The sequence below is a fragment of the Sinocyclocheilus grahami genome, unplaced genomic scaffold (genome assembly GCF_001515645.1).
Source record: "Sinocyclocheilus grahami isolate Dianchi unplaced genomic scaffold, SAMN03320097.WGS_v1.1 scaffold136.1, whole genome shotgun sequence".
Lineage (NCBI taxonomy): Eukaryota > Metazoa > Chordata > Actinopteri > Cypriniformes > Cyprinidae > Sinocyclocheilus > Sinocyclocheilus grahami.
In genome coordinates, this window is record NW_015505315.1 from 2418823 (window position 1) to 2435885 (window position 17063).

The following is a 17063-nucleotide window of genomic DNA, read 5'->3' on the forward strand; positions in this document are numbered from 1 at the left end:
AGAGAGAGAGAGAGATAGAGAGAGAGAGAGAGAGATGTGAAGGCTGAAGGTAGGAATGGTCTGAGAGGTCAGACTGATGTGAAATAATGTTTCTGTGAATTACTGTTTCCATGTCAAGCTGCGATTAAAACTGACATTTTCATTTAACCAGAGTCCTCTAAAAGCCACAATTACACTTTAAAAAAAAAAAATTCTTACCTGTTTCACCTTGATTGCTTCTCCTATTGATGTGACAACCACACCGATATGCACAATTAGCTGTATTCAAGCAGAAATTGTGTCATTTGAGGTGAGGTCTGGTTATCTTATTTCTCTATGAAATTCTGCATGGGTTATTTGCCAAATAAAGTCAGTCATCTTTTTAAAATCTGGTTTCTCATTTCCTAAGTGGCTTTTAGCTTTTAAAATTACTTCAACCCTTCTGCTCTGCTTGGGAAGACATGCAACTTTACCACTTTATGGTTCAAAATTCAGCAAAAAAGTCAAACAGCCAAAAATCATTTGATCACATTCGAAAAGATAATCCATCTCTTAATGCTTAAAACAACCTTGTGTTGTTTAGCTTAACACAATCTACTCAATGGCCTCAGGATAGAAGTAATTCATCTTCCAAATAACACAAGCGCATCAATATGAAAAGCCTGCATGTCAGACCAGTCAGACCAATCCAGGAAAGATATAAGAAAGAAGGAAAAAAACAACAAAATCCCACCTTGGGAACAGCAAATGCCACAGAATTTCTTCGTAATAATGCAGACTATGCACAGATGTCACAGCTGGAACATTTAAATCACTATGAAATTACTATATCTCATATTTTGAAGCAACAGCCAAAGAGAATAGCTATGAAATACAAAGTGACATAAACAAGTACACTACAATGTAGGACAAACAGCTTTTGTGCAAAAGAGTGACATTCACTTTTGAGGACATGGACATTGGATTTCTGTTTTCAAATGAAACTCGAATAGGACTTGAATATAAAATATTGACAGTATATAAAATAAGAATGATTAAAAAATCAAACATACTCTTAATGCTAACCATCCTTTTAGGGCTGAACAATTTGGTAAGAAATTGGGTGTTCACACTCTTTACAATTTTATACTTGGTTTATCATAAGCCACATTCTCACTATTTTGATCCATTCAATGACTATAAAACAAATGCTGCAGAGCAGTTGCTTATGTATAAAATAACACAGCGGCACACTTCACTTTGAAACACAGTGCATATATTTAATTAAAACAGTCTTTGCAATAAAATAATCCTACTAAGCCATTACAATTTTATTTCGATATATTGCACAGCACTGGAATAAATATATCACACACATGAGAACGCTCACTTGGTGTAAACTCCATTGCAGCGTTGAAACCCAATCTCTGATTTCTCCCCTGCTCCCAGTTCCCCGTGTAATTACACAACCTGTTGCATGTTGTCCCTGAAACATGGCAAGTCACTGGAGAATTAATGGAATGCTAGGTTTGGCTGAGAGAAATTGGCTGTATAACCTATACTGAAGGTGCCCTTGTAATTTTTCAAGTAGGAAGTCACAGAAGTGAAATACATCAGTGAGAGGAAGAGGAGGAATCTTATTGTGTCATTGTCCTATCTCTCTCCCTCTCTCTTTCCCAGTACAACCAATTCTGTGGAGGTGAGAGCTCCATTTAGTCTGAATGCAAATGCACCTCTACAGGCAATTTCATCAGCAGCATTTAATGACTGGTAGGATGCCGCGGTGAAGGAGCACTTGGATATTAGATTGATGCAGAAGCTTGAGCTTGATCTTCTCTTGGTTTAATGAAGAAGTTGTTTTTACCTAATTTCGCCAAGGAGGACGACAGAGGTCACATGGGCTAGAAATGATTGCCTTTACCTGACTTGGCTGTGTGGGGCGTCCTGGTCTCTCGCCGCTACCGCTCCTATGACTGTGTTGATTGCAGCGTTTTCATGCACGTCGAAGAGATAAGTAAACTTTGTGAAGACAGGGGGTTCATCTGCATCCTCAACGATGATTTTGACCGTGGCCTGGTCCATGTAGGGCCCACCCGTAATCGAATCGGCACGTATGTTGGTCGCCACCACTGTTAGGTTGTAGGATTTTTTGGACTCAAAGTCCAGAGGCTGGAAAATAGAGAAAAAGAGAGATGTTTATTATTAATGGGCACAAAACAAAGACAAACGGTTTCCTGGTTTTAGCAGACTCAGTTTGCTGGGCTTGCAGGACTGAATGTAATTGCACCGGCTTCCTCCCACCTTGCAACGGATAAGATTTAAGCTGCTGCGAGCCCAATAGCAGGGTGAACAAAAATAATATTTAGTAGCAATAACCACACTTTCACCTGGAGCGTGGGATGTGTTATTAATTTGTGGCAGAGACAGCATGTGTTTGGGATTTAAATGAGGCTGCAAATAAGGTTAATCTAATGGAAACACAAGGACTGCATTGCAAATTGTTAAGAAATCATGAAAAATACAATTTGTGTGTTTGTGTTGTCTGAAAACAAAATTAATCCTTGCCCACGATACCATGACGTTAACATTGTTAATGTATTCTCCGAGGCAATTATCCAGTGGTGAGGTATTATTGAAGTAGCAGATAAAATACAATTTGGGAATTATTTGTACTCCAGGATAAATATTTGTGATTTCAGAGGAAAGGCCCCATGTTCACCCCACCTGTGTACATACATGCCACAGTGAAGAAAACTTGACACAGAGTGCCGTTTTATATTTTCATCTAGTAAAAAATTCATGGTATTTTCATTGTGTTATGAATCACATCTCTCTCTACCTCATTTGAAATCGAAAAATGGCTCAAGTCCCCCCTTTGCTCTTTTATTGACAGAAACTAAACTAGAACTGACCGCTGAAGTACACATGAAAAAGAAACAGGCTATAGGAATTAGTTGAGGTAGTAGAATGAAGAATTTGCTTATGTTATCAAAAAAAAAAAGCCTCCGTCCCACAGGGGAGGTCAGGCGGACACTGGAGCCGGGCCGAGAGCAGCCCCAGCTGGGAGAGAAGAGCAGCTGGAGTTCCTCTATCAGCACGCTTTGAAGTCAGTGAGGCTGACAGCAGGGCACCCGGATGAGAACAGCCCATGTACCTCTGTCTGCTGCAGTCCACAAAGCTATAGGGAGGAATTGATTTCATTTTATTTTCACCCCTCCCTTGCTGCTTCATGTCAAGAGGAAAACACAAGAGGTAAAAAAAAATTCCTTAAAAGTATTCAGACCCTTCGCTAGTCTTGAGACCCTTTGTCTGTCATTTCACTGTATATAAAATAAAATACAATGTAAAAACTAAATAAATATTGTTTGTGCTGCATGGGCAGCATTATGGCAAAAGTATTTCTTTATATTAGTAATTTAAACAATTTAACAACAACCTGAGTTTGACTTAGCAACAAACTGATTAAAAATTACTACTCAAGTCTTCAGTGTCACACAATGCTTCAGAAATCATTCCATTATGCTGATTTTGTGCTCAAGAAACATTTCCTGTTATTAGCAATGTTGCACGTTGGTTAATATAAAGTTTATAAGAAAGCCATTTATTAAAAATATAAATATTTTGAAATTATACTAATGTCTTTACCTTTATTTTTGTAATAACAACAATAACAACAATAATAATAATAACAATAATAATGTGTGATTAAGTTCTTTAAAAAAATATTTTGAGGGGTAGTGTTTTTACTGATTTGTTTGTGTGTATCTGTGTGAGTCCAACCATGCTTTAAAAATCATAAATCTCTTTTTTTCACTTCATTTCTTTCACTATTAGGCTTTCTGGCAAACTCCAGATGTGCTGTCACAAAGTACTTCTTTTGTGTCATCCTCTCATACACTTCAGCATAATACAGAGCTCTTGATATAGTTGACTGGTGCACCTTTACTTCATTCTCTCCTTAGCTCCTTCAAAGCTAGAATTCTGAAACAGTATGACCCTTCCCATCAGTCCTCTCTCTTCCAATAGTTTCCTGTCTTTTTCACTACTATTTCTATTAAAAGATTGAAAGCATCTAAACACAATAAAATTTTCAGTGCGGCGAAATAAAGAAAACACAGAACTAAATTTCTATGTAGCACCTGAAACTCTGTAAAATGGAAAAAAAGGAAAAATGGTTAGGTTGTGCAAATAACACTGCACCTTTCAGTAGGACTTTACAAGCAGAAGTTTCCCTAGGATGTAAAATTCAGAACAGGCTGCATTCTGGCACCTTGCTTGCTTTGGAAAAGGTCAGTGCTGTTCGAAACTATTGAATTTTGGTGACAGTTCATAGAGTTGTATGTCTTAAATATAAAAAAATGGTAAATAAAACAGCACATATGAAAAGAAAGAAAGAAAGAAAGTTCTCTCTTTTACCATGCAACATGCTTGAAATGTTACCATTTAATTGTAGTTGAGATTTTTTAAAACATCATGCAAATGCAGCTTTGTATATTGGCAAGACTGAAACAAGCTCCTCTCATCTCAGACACTGCAAATCTGTTCCATCTAAAAATATCATGCCAACACCTCATTCTTTTGATAGTCATGCATGCCATTTGACTCTCTACAGTGAGATTGGCACTTCTGCATCCCTCTGGGTCTCCATTTTGGCACTCATTGTGCGGAAAGGCCTGAATATGACTACGGCTGTCACTTGAGGCTTTCATGTGGCCTGAACGCATACTGAACCACATGGCTGTGCCTGATTTTACCACATATATATGTGCCTGTTTGAAAGCACCTAAAAACTCCCAGCATGGTGTGAGTGTGTATGTTTACAGGGACATTTAGAAGCATCAAAGATCAGCAGCGGGAGAAGTATAGCAACCCTCTTCCAACACCACCACAGCCTAGGGGGAGGGGGGGATGAAAGCATGCATCCTTTTACAACAAAGTGGTATCTTGACTGTCTGAGCCTGTGGCATCTCACTCAGATCAATATGTTTAACCTTGCCACAAAGGCTTTTTGGTCATGACCATTCAATACTTAGCAGAAGTTAAATCAAATTTTAACTGTTGGTGAGGGCTGAATCGGCCAACTTGCTGCAGATGATAGTTGGCGCACGTCGGCTCAGCACCAGTGCCTGGGGAAAATGTGTATCTGTGCGCAGTGGCAGGTGCAAAAAAAAAAGAGGAAAAATAAGGGTTGTGTGCTTTACAAGCTTGTTCTGCTCTCTTGAACTCAGGCACCGTCTGGAGGTATAGAGGTTAGCGGGAAGTGGGCTGTTGATTGCCTGTTTTTCTCATGCAATGCCATCCATCATGCTATTAGTAATGCAGACAACAGATTCCAGGCCAAGTGCTATGGGATGAGAAGACGGGGAAAAACAGGCATGCCATTACGCATTCAGCTGTAAGAGACCTGGGACAAACCAAATGACTGCTTTTTTTATTTCTCGCTTTGTCTCTACATTTTCTTCCCTTTCTTTCAATGTTAGAATTTACATATTTGTACCAAACATTTTTGGATGGGTCTTCCAGTTCAGTATGCATGCGTACCGAATACATTCAGCATTGTTTTAACCACTACATGTGCACAAGTACTGTGTGTATGAAATTAACTTCTGTTTGTAAGGTATATCAATATATTTTCAAATGAGATTTAGATTTAGATCAATACATTTCATTTCGACATACTTTGATGTTGCAAATGCATCTGAAAATGAAAAGCAGGACATAGAGTGAGCTGCTGTGGGAAAAATGTCTTATAAAATATGCTTTATATAAAGCATTAGATATCACAGACTTCACTGAATGAGCGGCAGCACATTCTGACTTAAATATATGTTTTGCTAAAATATTTTGCATCCAAAACTTCAAATCTCCCCCATTTACGACAGCACCATAAACTGCAGCATGAAGAGTGTTGCAGCTGTAACAACAGACTATTGTTCAGTAAAACTTTCTAATATAAAAAAAATCCCCTGCTGTACCAAAAAACATACCAAATCCTAATTTCCAAATTGAGATACATTCCGAATCATAATTTTTTTGTGTACCATTACACCTCTAATTACTATTACTATATTCATTTTTGTTATTTATTTATTAATTCTAGAGCTTTTAAATGTTGCTTTTAAGTGTGTTGCACAAAATAAAGCCAAATGTGTTTTTATATCTAAAATACACACAACAGATTACGGAGAACTGTGGTTGAGGATGATGTATCAAACTGTTGAATAATGCAGATGATTTAAGACACATCATTTGTTTAATTCTGGTATAATTCTTCATATTAATAGAGATCATGCCTAAGTCCTCGAGACTAATTCCCACATGACACTCATTATGTTGTTCACATCATAAAGTGCATAGTCATCATTTACACTTTTAACATGGTATATGTTAGATATGTAATGGGAAACAAATGACAAATTTATCGTGAACATTTTCGTCACATTGTTTGTGCAGAATTGTTGCTGCACAGTTGCACTGTAGATGCTCCTGTAAGATAAAAGGGCTTCATTGTCCTCTCATCCACCATGAAGGGTTCTTCATTTGCATACAATGGACATTCCATATGCAAATATACGCTGCTACACAAGAGCTGAGAATTGAGCACAGAAAGTCAAGGGGTTCAGACTTACAGTAGTTCTTAAACCTCAGAACACCTGGACTGCAGTTTTACTTCCAATTTTAGGTGTACAAGGACTCTTAAGTGCATTTTCAGCTGTTGTAAAACAAAAAAATATATATCTCTAAGAAAATCTAGTTATTGCAAAAAGAGAGTACCCAGCAGGGGTCAGACACTTTACCCATTTACTAAATTTATTTTATTTTAGGTGTGTATTTTAAAAATACTTAACTGCTTGCACTGGCATGTCAATCTACTGTAATTATTGCAACCGGTAAACTGTATTATTTTGTTACGAGCTGAATGGGAAGCCAAACACTATTTTTTTTACTATTTGATCAGATGATTTGTATTTGTTGCTTTTTGCTAAACAAATAAAAAAAAGTTACTGCTATCTGTTTTGAGTTTTACAACCAGACCTACACAATCTATTCACTACCCAAAGCAGAATGACTGTGACTCTAACAACTATATAATTATACAAAAAGATGCACTCAACTTATCACCACATGACACATAACTCATTGGGAACAACAAACACAACAACACCAGTGAAAATTATGTAGCCAACATTAAAAAAATTGTAAAACACTGAACACTAAGGTGGTAATTTGCATAATTAATTAATTTGCATGATTAATTATTTCTTTTTGGAGGGTATGGCACAGTGTTTGAAATTACATTTAAAATGGCACACCGTGTCAAATAGGTTTCTGACCCCTGGAATACATACTAAGAGGTTCTGTCTCTGCAATATTAACAGCCATTTGTCAACGGTAATGAGCCACTTTTCATATTTTTCATAATATGCAGCCCAGTGATGATCCTGTAACAGACAACTGTTAGAGAGTCCCTATGGCACTTTAAGCCTACTTTTCTGGTCTTACCTTCTTGAGTCTGAGGATTCCCTCCTGTGTCTGAGCATCAGTGACAATCTCAAAGACATCCCTCTCGTCTCCACCTATGATGCTGTAAGTTGATTTAGCATTTTCCCCGATGTCTCTGTCATTCGCTTTTACTCTTCCTCCAGGTTCCCCGATGCCAAGATCCTCAGCAATAGTGAACTCATAAGAGCCTTTAGATATGAAGTACAAGAACACAGAAGATCTGGTCTATCAGGTGACAAATAGCACTCAGAGAAACAACAACAAAAATTTGTTTTCAGAAATAATGACATTATTTCAGAATTATTTGATGAATGAAAGAACTTACAAAGAAATATAAATTTGGGTAACACTTTACAATACGGTTCCATTTGTTAACCATATTTAATGCATTAACTAACAATGAGCAATACATTGTTACAGTATATTTAATCTTTGTTAATGTTAATAAAATATATCTTGTCATTGTTAGTCCATGTTAGCTCCCGTCCATTAAATAACATTAATACAACTTTTGTGATTTAACTTTTGATTTAAATAACGCATTAGTGAATGTTGGAATCAAAAATAACTAAGTTATTAAAAGACCATAAAAAGGCAGCCGGTGCAACGCATACTAGGTTTTTGCTGAGGAGCCGAGCTGGTGACCCAGCCGCTCAGCGGTGGTACAGCAAACGTGGCAACGGGACGTGACGTCTCCGTTTCCTCCTTCAGGGAACGAGAGTTACACACGTAACCGAGATGTTCCTTTTCAGTCGGTCACTCCGAGTTACGTCGGTGACCGACAAATTGGGATCCCTACCAAAGCGCCATGGATGCTGCCCCTTCCAGTGTCCTGTGCAAGCCAACTGCGGCATCCGTTTAGGTGCATATGGAAGATTAGAGGTGATTGTAACCCTCATGGAAATGGCAGAAGTCTGCCGGGGAAACACAGGCTTTGAGGCTATACCATGGACTTTACAAATATGGGATCCGCTTAGGTCTCTACATATGGAACCCAGCCCTCTACCGGTTCTAACGGATTCAGCGAGTGAGGGCCTGGCACCGGACGTTCCGCCATGCATGGCCGAGGGGACGGAGGAGCTCGACAGAGTCTACAGTACGGACACTCTGGAGCAGTTTTAGCAAGCCGATGCTAAACTAGAGCCTCAGTGCCTCTACCCATTTGAGGTGAGAACACAGGAAGATACCGGCTCCACATGAAGGCTATAGAAACTAGCAAACGTGTTGGGGGTCGCCCAGCCCGCAGCTCTACAAATGTCTGTCAGCGAGGCGCCACGTGCCAGCGCCCAGGAGGATGCAACACTTCTAGTAGAGTGAGCTCGCAACCTGAGCGGGCAGGGCACACCCTCTGCCTGATAAGCCAGGGTGATGGAATCCACAATTTAGTGGACCATCCTCTGCTTAGAGACGGCATTCCCTTCTGCCAGCCTCTGTAGCAGACAAAGAGCTGGTCTGAGGTCCTAAAGCTTTGTGTCCGGTCTACTTAGCATCTCAAGGCTCGGACGGGACAGAGCAAAGCTAGGGCTGGGCCTGCCTCCTCCAGGGGCAGCGCTTGCAGGCTCACCACCTGATCCCTGAAGGGAGTAGTGGGAACCTTGGGCACATAGCCGGGCCGGGGCCTCAGGATTACCTGGGAGTCAGCCGGCCCAAACTCTAGGCACGAATCGTCGACCGAAAATGCGTGCAGGTCCCTTTCCCTCTTGATGGAGGCCAATGCAATCAGGAGCAGAGTTTTTATTGAAAGAAACTTTAGCTCGACTGACTGCAAATGCTCAAATGGGCCCTGCTGTAGTGTTTTAAGCACCAGAGACAGGTCCCAAGAGGGTATGGAGAGGGGCCGGGGAGGATTTAAACGAGAAGAACACCACTCGACGAACAGGTTCCACTTCAAGGCGTAATTGTGTCTCGTAGACGGTGCTCTTGCCGAAGTGATGGTTTGAACGTGTGCCCCATCTCTGAGTCAGTAGATCCTTCCTCAGAGGGATCTGCCAGGGAGGGGCTGTCGCGAGGAGCATTAGTTGCGTGAACCAGGTCCGAATGGGCCAATATGGCACCACAAGCAGGACCTGCTCTTCGTCCTCCCTGACCTTGTACAGCGTCTGTGCGAGAAGGCTTACTGGGGAAAACGCATACTTGGGCAGGCTCCGCGGCCAGCTGTGTGCCAGCTGTAGAACAAGTAGAACTGTAGAACAACTGGCAGTGAGAGGTTTCTGGAGAGGCAAACAGGTTTACCTGAGCGGCTCCGAAATGTCTCCAAATCAGCTGGACCGTCTGGGGATGGAGTCTCCATTTTCCCGGGAGCGTAGCTCGTGACAGCTCGTCGGCCACACGGTTGAGCAGACCCGGAATGTGAATGGCACGAAGTGACCTCAGAACCTTCCAACTCCAAAAGAGGAGGTGGCGGGCGAGTTGCGACATCCGACGGGAGCGTAGACCACCTTGTCGGTTGATGTACACCGTGTTGTCCGTTCGGACCAGCACGTGCTTGCCTCGTAAGCGCCCTTTGAGACGGTTCAAGGCAAGGCGCACCGCTAACAACTCTACGCAATTGACATGCCAGTGCAGTTGGGGGCCCGTCTACACACCTCTGACACTGCGTGCCCATTGTACATTACCCCCCAGCCAGTGGTGGAGGCATCCGTATAAACCACAGCATGCCTGGAAACCTGTTCTAGGGGCACTCCTGCCTGGAGGAATGCAAGGTCTGACCACAGGGTGAAGGTTTGGGAATGTGAATGCCCTATTCTCTCAGGGGAACAAGGGCTGCCTCCGCAACTTACGTGAAGACACGGGGCGACAAGCACAGCCCGGAGGGCAGGACTTCGTACTGATATGCTCGTACGCATCCTTCGTCAGTAGGACTGCGATCTCCACACGCAAGACAGGAGCATCGGCCGCCTTCACTATCGTGAAGTGGATGCCACTGAACTTGGGGGGACGCCGGGTTTGGGAATGTGAATGCCCTATTCTCTCAGGGGAACAAGGGCTGCCTCCGCAACTTACGTGAAGACACGTCGGTCTGCTTCTGTGCAGCCGAGAGCTGCTGGGCCAAGTTCTCGACCGCGTCGCCGGGAGGAGCACTGAAGGATACTGCTGGTACAGAGGCCGGTCTGGGACACAGGGGCATTAAGGAACCAAACTTTGTTGGCATCCCTCATATCAACCAGACACAGCCAGAGATGGCGCTCCTGGACCATAAGTGTGGACATCGCACGACCCAGAGAACTTGCGGTGACCTTCGTCGCTCGGAGCGTGAGGTCAGTAGCAGTTAGGAGCTCTTTCAGAACTTCCGAATCATGACCACCCTTGTGCAGGTCCCTCAGTGCCTTGGCCTGATGAACCTGCAGTAACGCCGTAGCGTGTAAGGCGGAGACAGCTTCTCCACAGGCCATATAAGCATCGCCGAACAGGCCAGGGTGGAAGTTTCCACTCAAGCCCTACCCTCTCGGCGTCCCGGGAAAGCATAGCTGACATCTCTGGATCCGATTCAGGCCTTGCCACCGTCCCGGAGGGTGGCAGCCCAGCCGAATCTTCCTCTCCAGAGAGCTCTACCTCCAATGCAGTGATCGACATCTGGTCATCGGGAGGAGCACCGAAGGATACTGCTGGTACGCTCTTTGAAGAGGGCCCAGCGCGCTCCTTTGGCGGCTCAACTGGTTTGCAAAGCACTAGAGGAGCGATGGAGGAAACGGAGCCTGGCCCGCAGCTCCGAGATAGATGATTCCCGCAATGGGAACATGACTCATCCGCGAAAGACACCTCAGCATGTTTAATGCCCAAACACGTGAGGCAGCGAACGTGACCATCACTCGGCAGAAACGCATTGGTGAAACTGCATCTTTAAAAAGACGATCTGTTTTCTTTACAAAGACGCACCTACTTATTGTACTCTTTTAGAGAAATTGGCTCTTTTAGGGAAATGCTCTTTTACGTGCTGAGACGCAAAGGGGAAATGGTCGCTTGCAGCATGAAAGGGGGTAGTGCAGCCTGAAGTGCGCAACCCACTCAACACAGGAACGACCATCACTGAAGTGCCGTCCACCAACACAAAAAGCTCCCGAGAGCACGCTAGACTCGTCACACACAAAGCAGTTTGGTAGGAGTAGAACTATGTTGTCGCTCGGCTCCGAAACGAAAAGCTGGTATGCGTTGCACCGGCTGCCTTTTTATGCTCACGCTGTGATCAGCGGCAGCTGATTGTCAATTTTGATTTATTAATGCATCCTTGCTGATTAAATGCATTAATTTAAAAAATAATTATTACTGACCCCAAACTTTTGAACTGTAGCATATAGTATTTTATATAGTCAATAAAAGAGGGTCTCCCTTACCCTTTGAGAACTTTGGTGGGTTATCGTTGATATCAGTAAGAGTGACTGTCACAGTGGTGGTTCCTGACAACCCACCCATGTGACCTCCCATGTCTTTTGCTTGAATGACAACAAGATACTCTTCCCTCATTTCACGATCCATCCCTGCCAGAGCCACCCTAATGATTGCTATATCAATAACAATAAATACATGAATTTACATATAATAATTCAGTATTATAAAGAACAAAACAACAAAAGAATGCACTGAAACTATCTCTCATTTAATTATTTTTGATATGAAAAATAAATACATAAGAATAAGCTATTCAAATTGAACAAGGTCTAAATAAACATGCCATTCTGAGGTTTGCAGTTTGCAAAATCTGTTAGCTCTTCCCTTGTCCTTGACACCCCGACCAGTTTAGTGTGTGCTACGCATTGCCTGGGCTGCTTTCATTTGGCATTGCAAATTAGCTTGTTTGTTTGCTGAGGATTTGTCCCAGCACCTGGAGTCGTTTATATTCTGACTGAATGCGAATTATGCTGTCTGTCTCTTTCAATCTTTAATACTATATGCACCATCATTGATTTATAAATAAATAAATACAACCCCAAAAAACCCACAGGTAATCTACTCAAACAATAAAACCCAAAGTATCATAAAATTAAATGTATTCTGTATTTAAAAAAAAGCTATGACACATTTATTTATTTATTTATTAGCTTATAATGCTGATAAATATTTTTTAAAGCATCCAGACTTATTTTTCCTATTTATTGTAGATGCTTTGCATGGTTTCATTGGGTGTAGATTAAGATTTAACACTATCCTTTTAACACTATCCTTTCATCTTTACCCCAGACGTTTCATCCCAATTCACACTACTACCACGTTTTTACCATTGTGGAGGCGATTCCCACTGCAATTTGCGAGTCTTATGACGCTATGATGTACAACAAGCTTAAATCCTGGGAAATCACCCTCATCCTGATGAAGTCACTTGGAGAAATGACAAAATATATTTGATAAATAGAAACATTTTTACAATCATCTGGATGACTGAGAATCTTCATAGATTTGTAATCTTACACAATCAATGAGGTTTTTGTATAAAGAAACGAAAACTATAATAAGAAGCAACTACATTAAAGAGATTGGCAAATAATAGAAGTAAAGAACTAAGGAAACAAAGGCATTCTACAGGAAGAAAGGTAAGAGTGTTGTAGGGCCAGCTCCGGTTCCATTACGCATGAATAATTCACAGCGCGCATACATTGTCTGCTAGACTTTTTTATGCTGCACTTACATGTCTTTGTTTCTTGTTCTGTCATGGAGACCAACAGACCACGATAATTTCAGTGAACTAAGGAGGTGCATCTTTAGAGGTGAAGTGCTCTGATTGTCAATAGGAATATAGAAACGCAGGCCTCCCTGAGTGCTGGATGCAGCTGTGTGTGTGCGCCACATGCAGTGCAATGCTGAATCTGATGCACACTGCAATACTCATTCTATTGTCATCCTGATTTATGATTATCTATTCAAATTAATTCCTGATGATCACAGAAGCGAGGCAACACAAACAGTCATTTCCATTGGTATTTGGAGGTTTACTTTCCTTTCATATATTTATTTATGTTGTTTTTTCTCTTTGCAAGCCATTAACCAAGTAATGAATTGGTGCATGATGTTTACTTATTTATCAAGTGTGTCTCATTTCCTACGAGGTGTTGGAAGTGTCAAATGGTTTCTAATGGTTGTTTTCCCTTTACCTCTTATTTTTCATTAACATTCATTAAAACATCTGGCTCACTTGAATAAGCCATCTGCATGTGTTCAGTAATCACGCAAACCACGCACGCGGCACCTCAATTTGGGCTTTCGCACCTTCTCTCGACCATTTGCATTCTTAGACAAAGCTGACAGTGAGTGATTGAAATGCACGGGGTTATGAAGTGCACAAGGTGTTCTCATAAGAAAAAAAGTACTGATATTTAAAGTCTGTTCATTTAATATGCACATGCAATTTGGACAGATACAGGACTTGTTTATTGTCTGTTGTTTTTCCAAATTACGCACTGTTCATTTCCATCTCATTGCTTATTAATGTAATTTCACCATTATTTAATCATGTTGCTTACAGACACACTGTTAACAAGTCAGCTGAAAATGCAATTAGGGAAAAAACAAAGTCAAGGTTGAAAAGGAAGCAGAATGCAGACGGAATTCAAAGATAGCCCTGTCATTTAAATCAGAAGCAGCAAATTGCTTTGTGCGCTATTACAGAACAAAATCAGCATCTGCATGTGTCCTTCAGGTAAAATTATCTTGTTTATTTGGTCTTTCTCTAATATTTATGTCCTGCCTCCTGTAATGATGATCATGATAGCAATGATTACAATAATAATAAATGATCTAACACCTAAAACTCGTCTTGGTACATGAAGGGACATTCGTCTTACACCTATTTCTAAGCATAATAATAAGCTTGTTGAATCATTTGAATGATTCATGACCATCTGGACATTGTGGATTGATTAACTTACCAGTGGTTTGGTCGATGGAGAAATAAGGTTGGCCTTCCAGAATGCTGTAGACCAGTCTGGCACTGTTTCCATACACTGGATCGTCCGCGTCGGTTGCAGTTACTCTCGTTACTGATGTACCTGTGGAGCAGAAGAGAAAACAATCTTCTTCAATAAACAAAAATGACTTGCAATGAACAAATAAATCAATTATTTCCATTTACTGCACCACTGTGTCCACGTTCTGAACTTGTTTTCTTTGAGAACAAATTTTTTTTTCTCTTCCTACCGGTGTTTCAATAATACCTCTGGCCATGGTGTAAGAGCTTCTCTGAAATAAACTCATAAAAGTGTGTTTTGTTGTTCAGATGTACACAAGCGCTCGCTCAAGCTGTGATACTTCCATGATGAAAAAACATCACAGCTCCAGGCCTTAACAAGATCAAAACGAAGAAAGTCATACAAACAAACAATCCATGCTGCTCTCCTAACCTCCTCTTCATTAACCCATGGCTTGGATGAATTGAGAAGAAAGAGGAAAAATAAGAAGCACAAAAAAGAGAGAGATGCACAAAGAGAGAGAGAGAGAGTGAGAGTGGGAGAGAAACTGAGACGCTAATGCTAAACAGCTCACTGACAGTGCAGATGGTGTGGTAATTGTTTATAAAGCATGTTCCACAGCACTCTGACAGCTTGGTAAGCGTCTGACCAGCAAGCCTGCCTGTGCTGCAGCTACAGGTATCTGGAGCTGTCGGAAACAGCAAGAAAAACGTTCACTGCCAGGATTGGGATGTGCACGGCTTGATTTAGGCCGAAGTGAAGGTGCATCCCTAACTCTCCCTGGAGCAACAAAAGTGAAGCTCTCATGACTCGACTCCAGCGAGGAATATGAGGTAGCACAACTGTCCTTGAGAGAAAGCAGCAAAAAAAGCAAATGTTAAAAAAATACTTACACTAGGGACTAAAAGATTGAGGTTGAGCAATAAGGAGTTTTTGACGACAGATGTCGATATCTTAGAGAGCAGTTCAGTCGATATATGCAGTATAATAAACAAACAAAAAAAAAAAATCGACAAGTATGAAAAAATTATTTTAAAGTAATTTTATATATATATATACCGGTGCATCTCAATAAATTAGAATGTCATGGAAAAGTTCATTTATTTCAGTAATTCAACTCGTGTATTAAATAAATTCAATGCACACAGACTGAAGTAGTTTAAGTCTTTGGTTCTTTTAATTGTGATGATTTTGGCGCACATTCCTATTATTATTTTTAATATTATTATCCACAAAAAATAAACATGTTAAAAAGCATGACTAAAAAGGAAGAAAGCAACACAAATTAGCGTATCCTGGTCTTTTTTTTTGTTGTTGAGAAAATATGATTCCCAGTGCACACAGACTTAACATATTTCTGCAGGTTACAGCTGCAGAAATCTTTTAAGTGTGTGCACTGGAAACCATATTTTCTAAAAAAATAAAATACCAAGATACGCTAATTTATATACAATGCACAGTGAATGTGGCATGAACATATAATAACAGACCACTAGATATAGCGCAGCATAGTTTGATATCAAGGACTTAAAGATTGTCAATCATATCCACATCCAATTTGCACAGACAGACCGTCATGCACAGAGTACACACATTTTATGCAGGCTACAATGCCCACTTCAATAGATCAGAACAGCTGGATTTACAAGGTTTGTGAAATGAAATATTGACACAATAAAGCTTTTTTCCACTGTTTACTTGGTTTTACATTTCTGTCTAAAAAGTAAACTAACAAAGATAATAATGTGATCCTATCCTATCAGTCCAACAAGGAAAAAAAAAAAAAAAAATAATATATATATATATATATATATACAGTGTTGGGGAAAGTTACTTTGAAAAGTTACTTTGATTGCGTTACTCCATAAAAAAGTAACTAATTACGTTACTTAGTTACTTTTTATGGAAAGTAATGTGTTACGTTACTTTAGAGTTACTTTTTAAATCTGGTCAGGGTTTGCTTGTTTGTTTTTTTATCTAAAAAAGTTTTTTTTTTTTTTACAAATGTAAAAGCCCTTTCACAACAAAAAAAAATAAATGAATACGCCTCAGGCTGAAGGAAATATAAATTCACGTCTCTACAGTAGAGGGAGCAGCTCAAACAAATTGCATGAAGAATATGACGCAGGAGAAGAAAGTTAAACACTATTCAGCAATAACAAAAATTTAACAAATATGTAATTTTTGCTTAGTATGGTTGAACTGGATCATCGAAGGTCAGCAGCAAAGACATTGGTTAATAAAATGGGATGAAATACATAAATTATATTTGTTTTATTTAACATATTTCATTATTGCAGGTTTGTATAATATTCTGAGTTTGCATTTGATTATTTTTATTGATTTTGAGGAATGCTGAATCTGTTTTTGTGCAGGTGAGATGAGTAAATACATGTTCATATTTAGTCTAGAACTACAGTGAGCATCATGTTCACACAGCACACACAACGCCTCTGCACTTACTCCAGATTTCTCTCAACATGGCAATATGTCAGAGCTGTCAGTCAATACATGGAAAACAGAGTAACGAGTTACTTATTTGAAAAAGTAACTCAGATTTCCTTCTGAATTAAAAAGTAATGTGTTACTTTACTAGTTACTTTAACAAGTAATCTGATTACGTAACTCGCGTTACTTGTGTGTGTATATATATATATATATATATATATATATATATATATATATATATATATATATATATATATA

The 17063-nt window shown here is 40.2% G+C and overlaps 1 protein-coding gene across 1 annotated transcript in view; it reads right to left on the reverse strand.

Moving 5' to 3' along the window:
- LOC107591036 (cadherin-8-like) overlaps nucleotides 1-17063 on the reverse strand; it is a 101357-nt gene that overhangs the window by 24230 nt on the left and 60064 nt on the right. Inside the window, exons 4-7 of the mRNA XM_016280040.1 lie at nucleotides 14319-14438; nucleotides 11793-11960; nucleotides 7462-7649; nucleotides 1880-2127 (exon numbers count right to left, since the gene is read on the reverse strand). Coding sequence (XP_016135526.1) covers nucleotides 1880-2127; nucleotides 7462-7649; nucleotides 11793-11960; nucleotides 14319-14438 — 724 coding nt within the window. The remainder of the gene's footprint in view (nucleotides 1-1879; nucleotides 2128-7461; nucleotides 7650-11792; nucleotides 11961-14318; nucleotides 14439-17063) is intronic.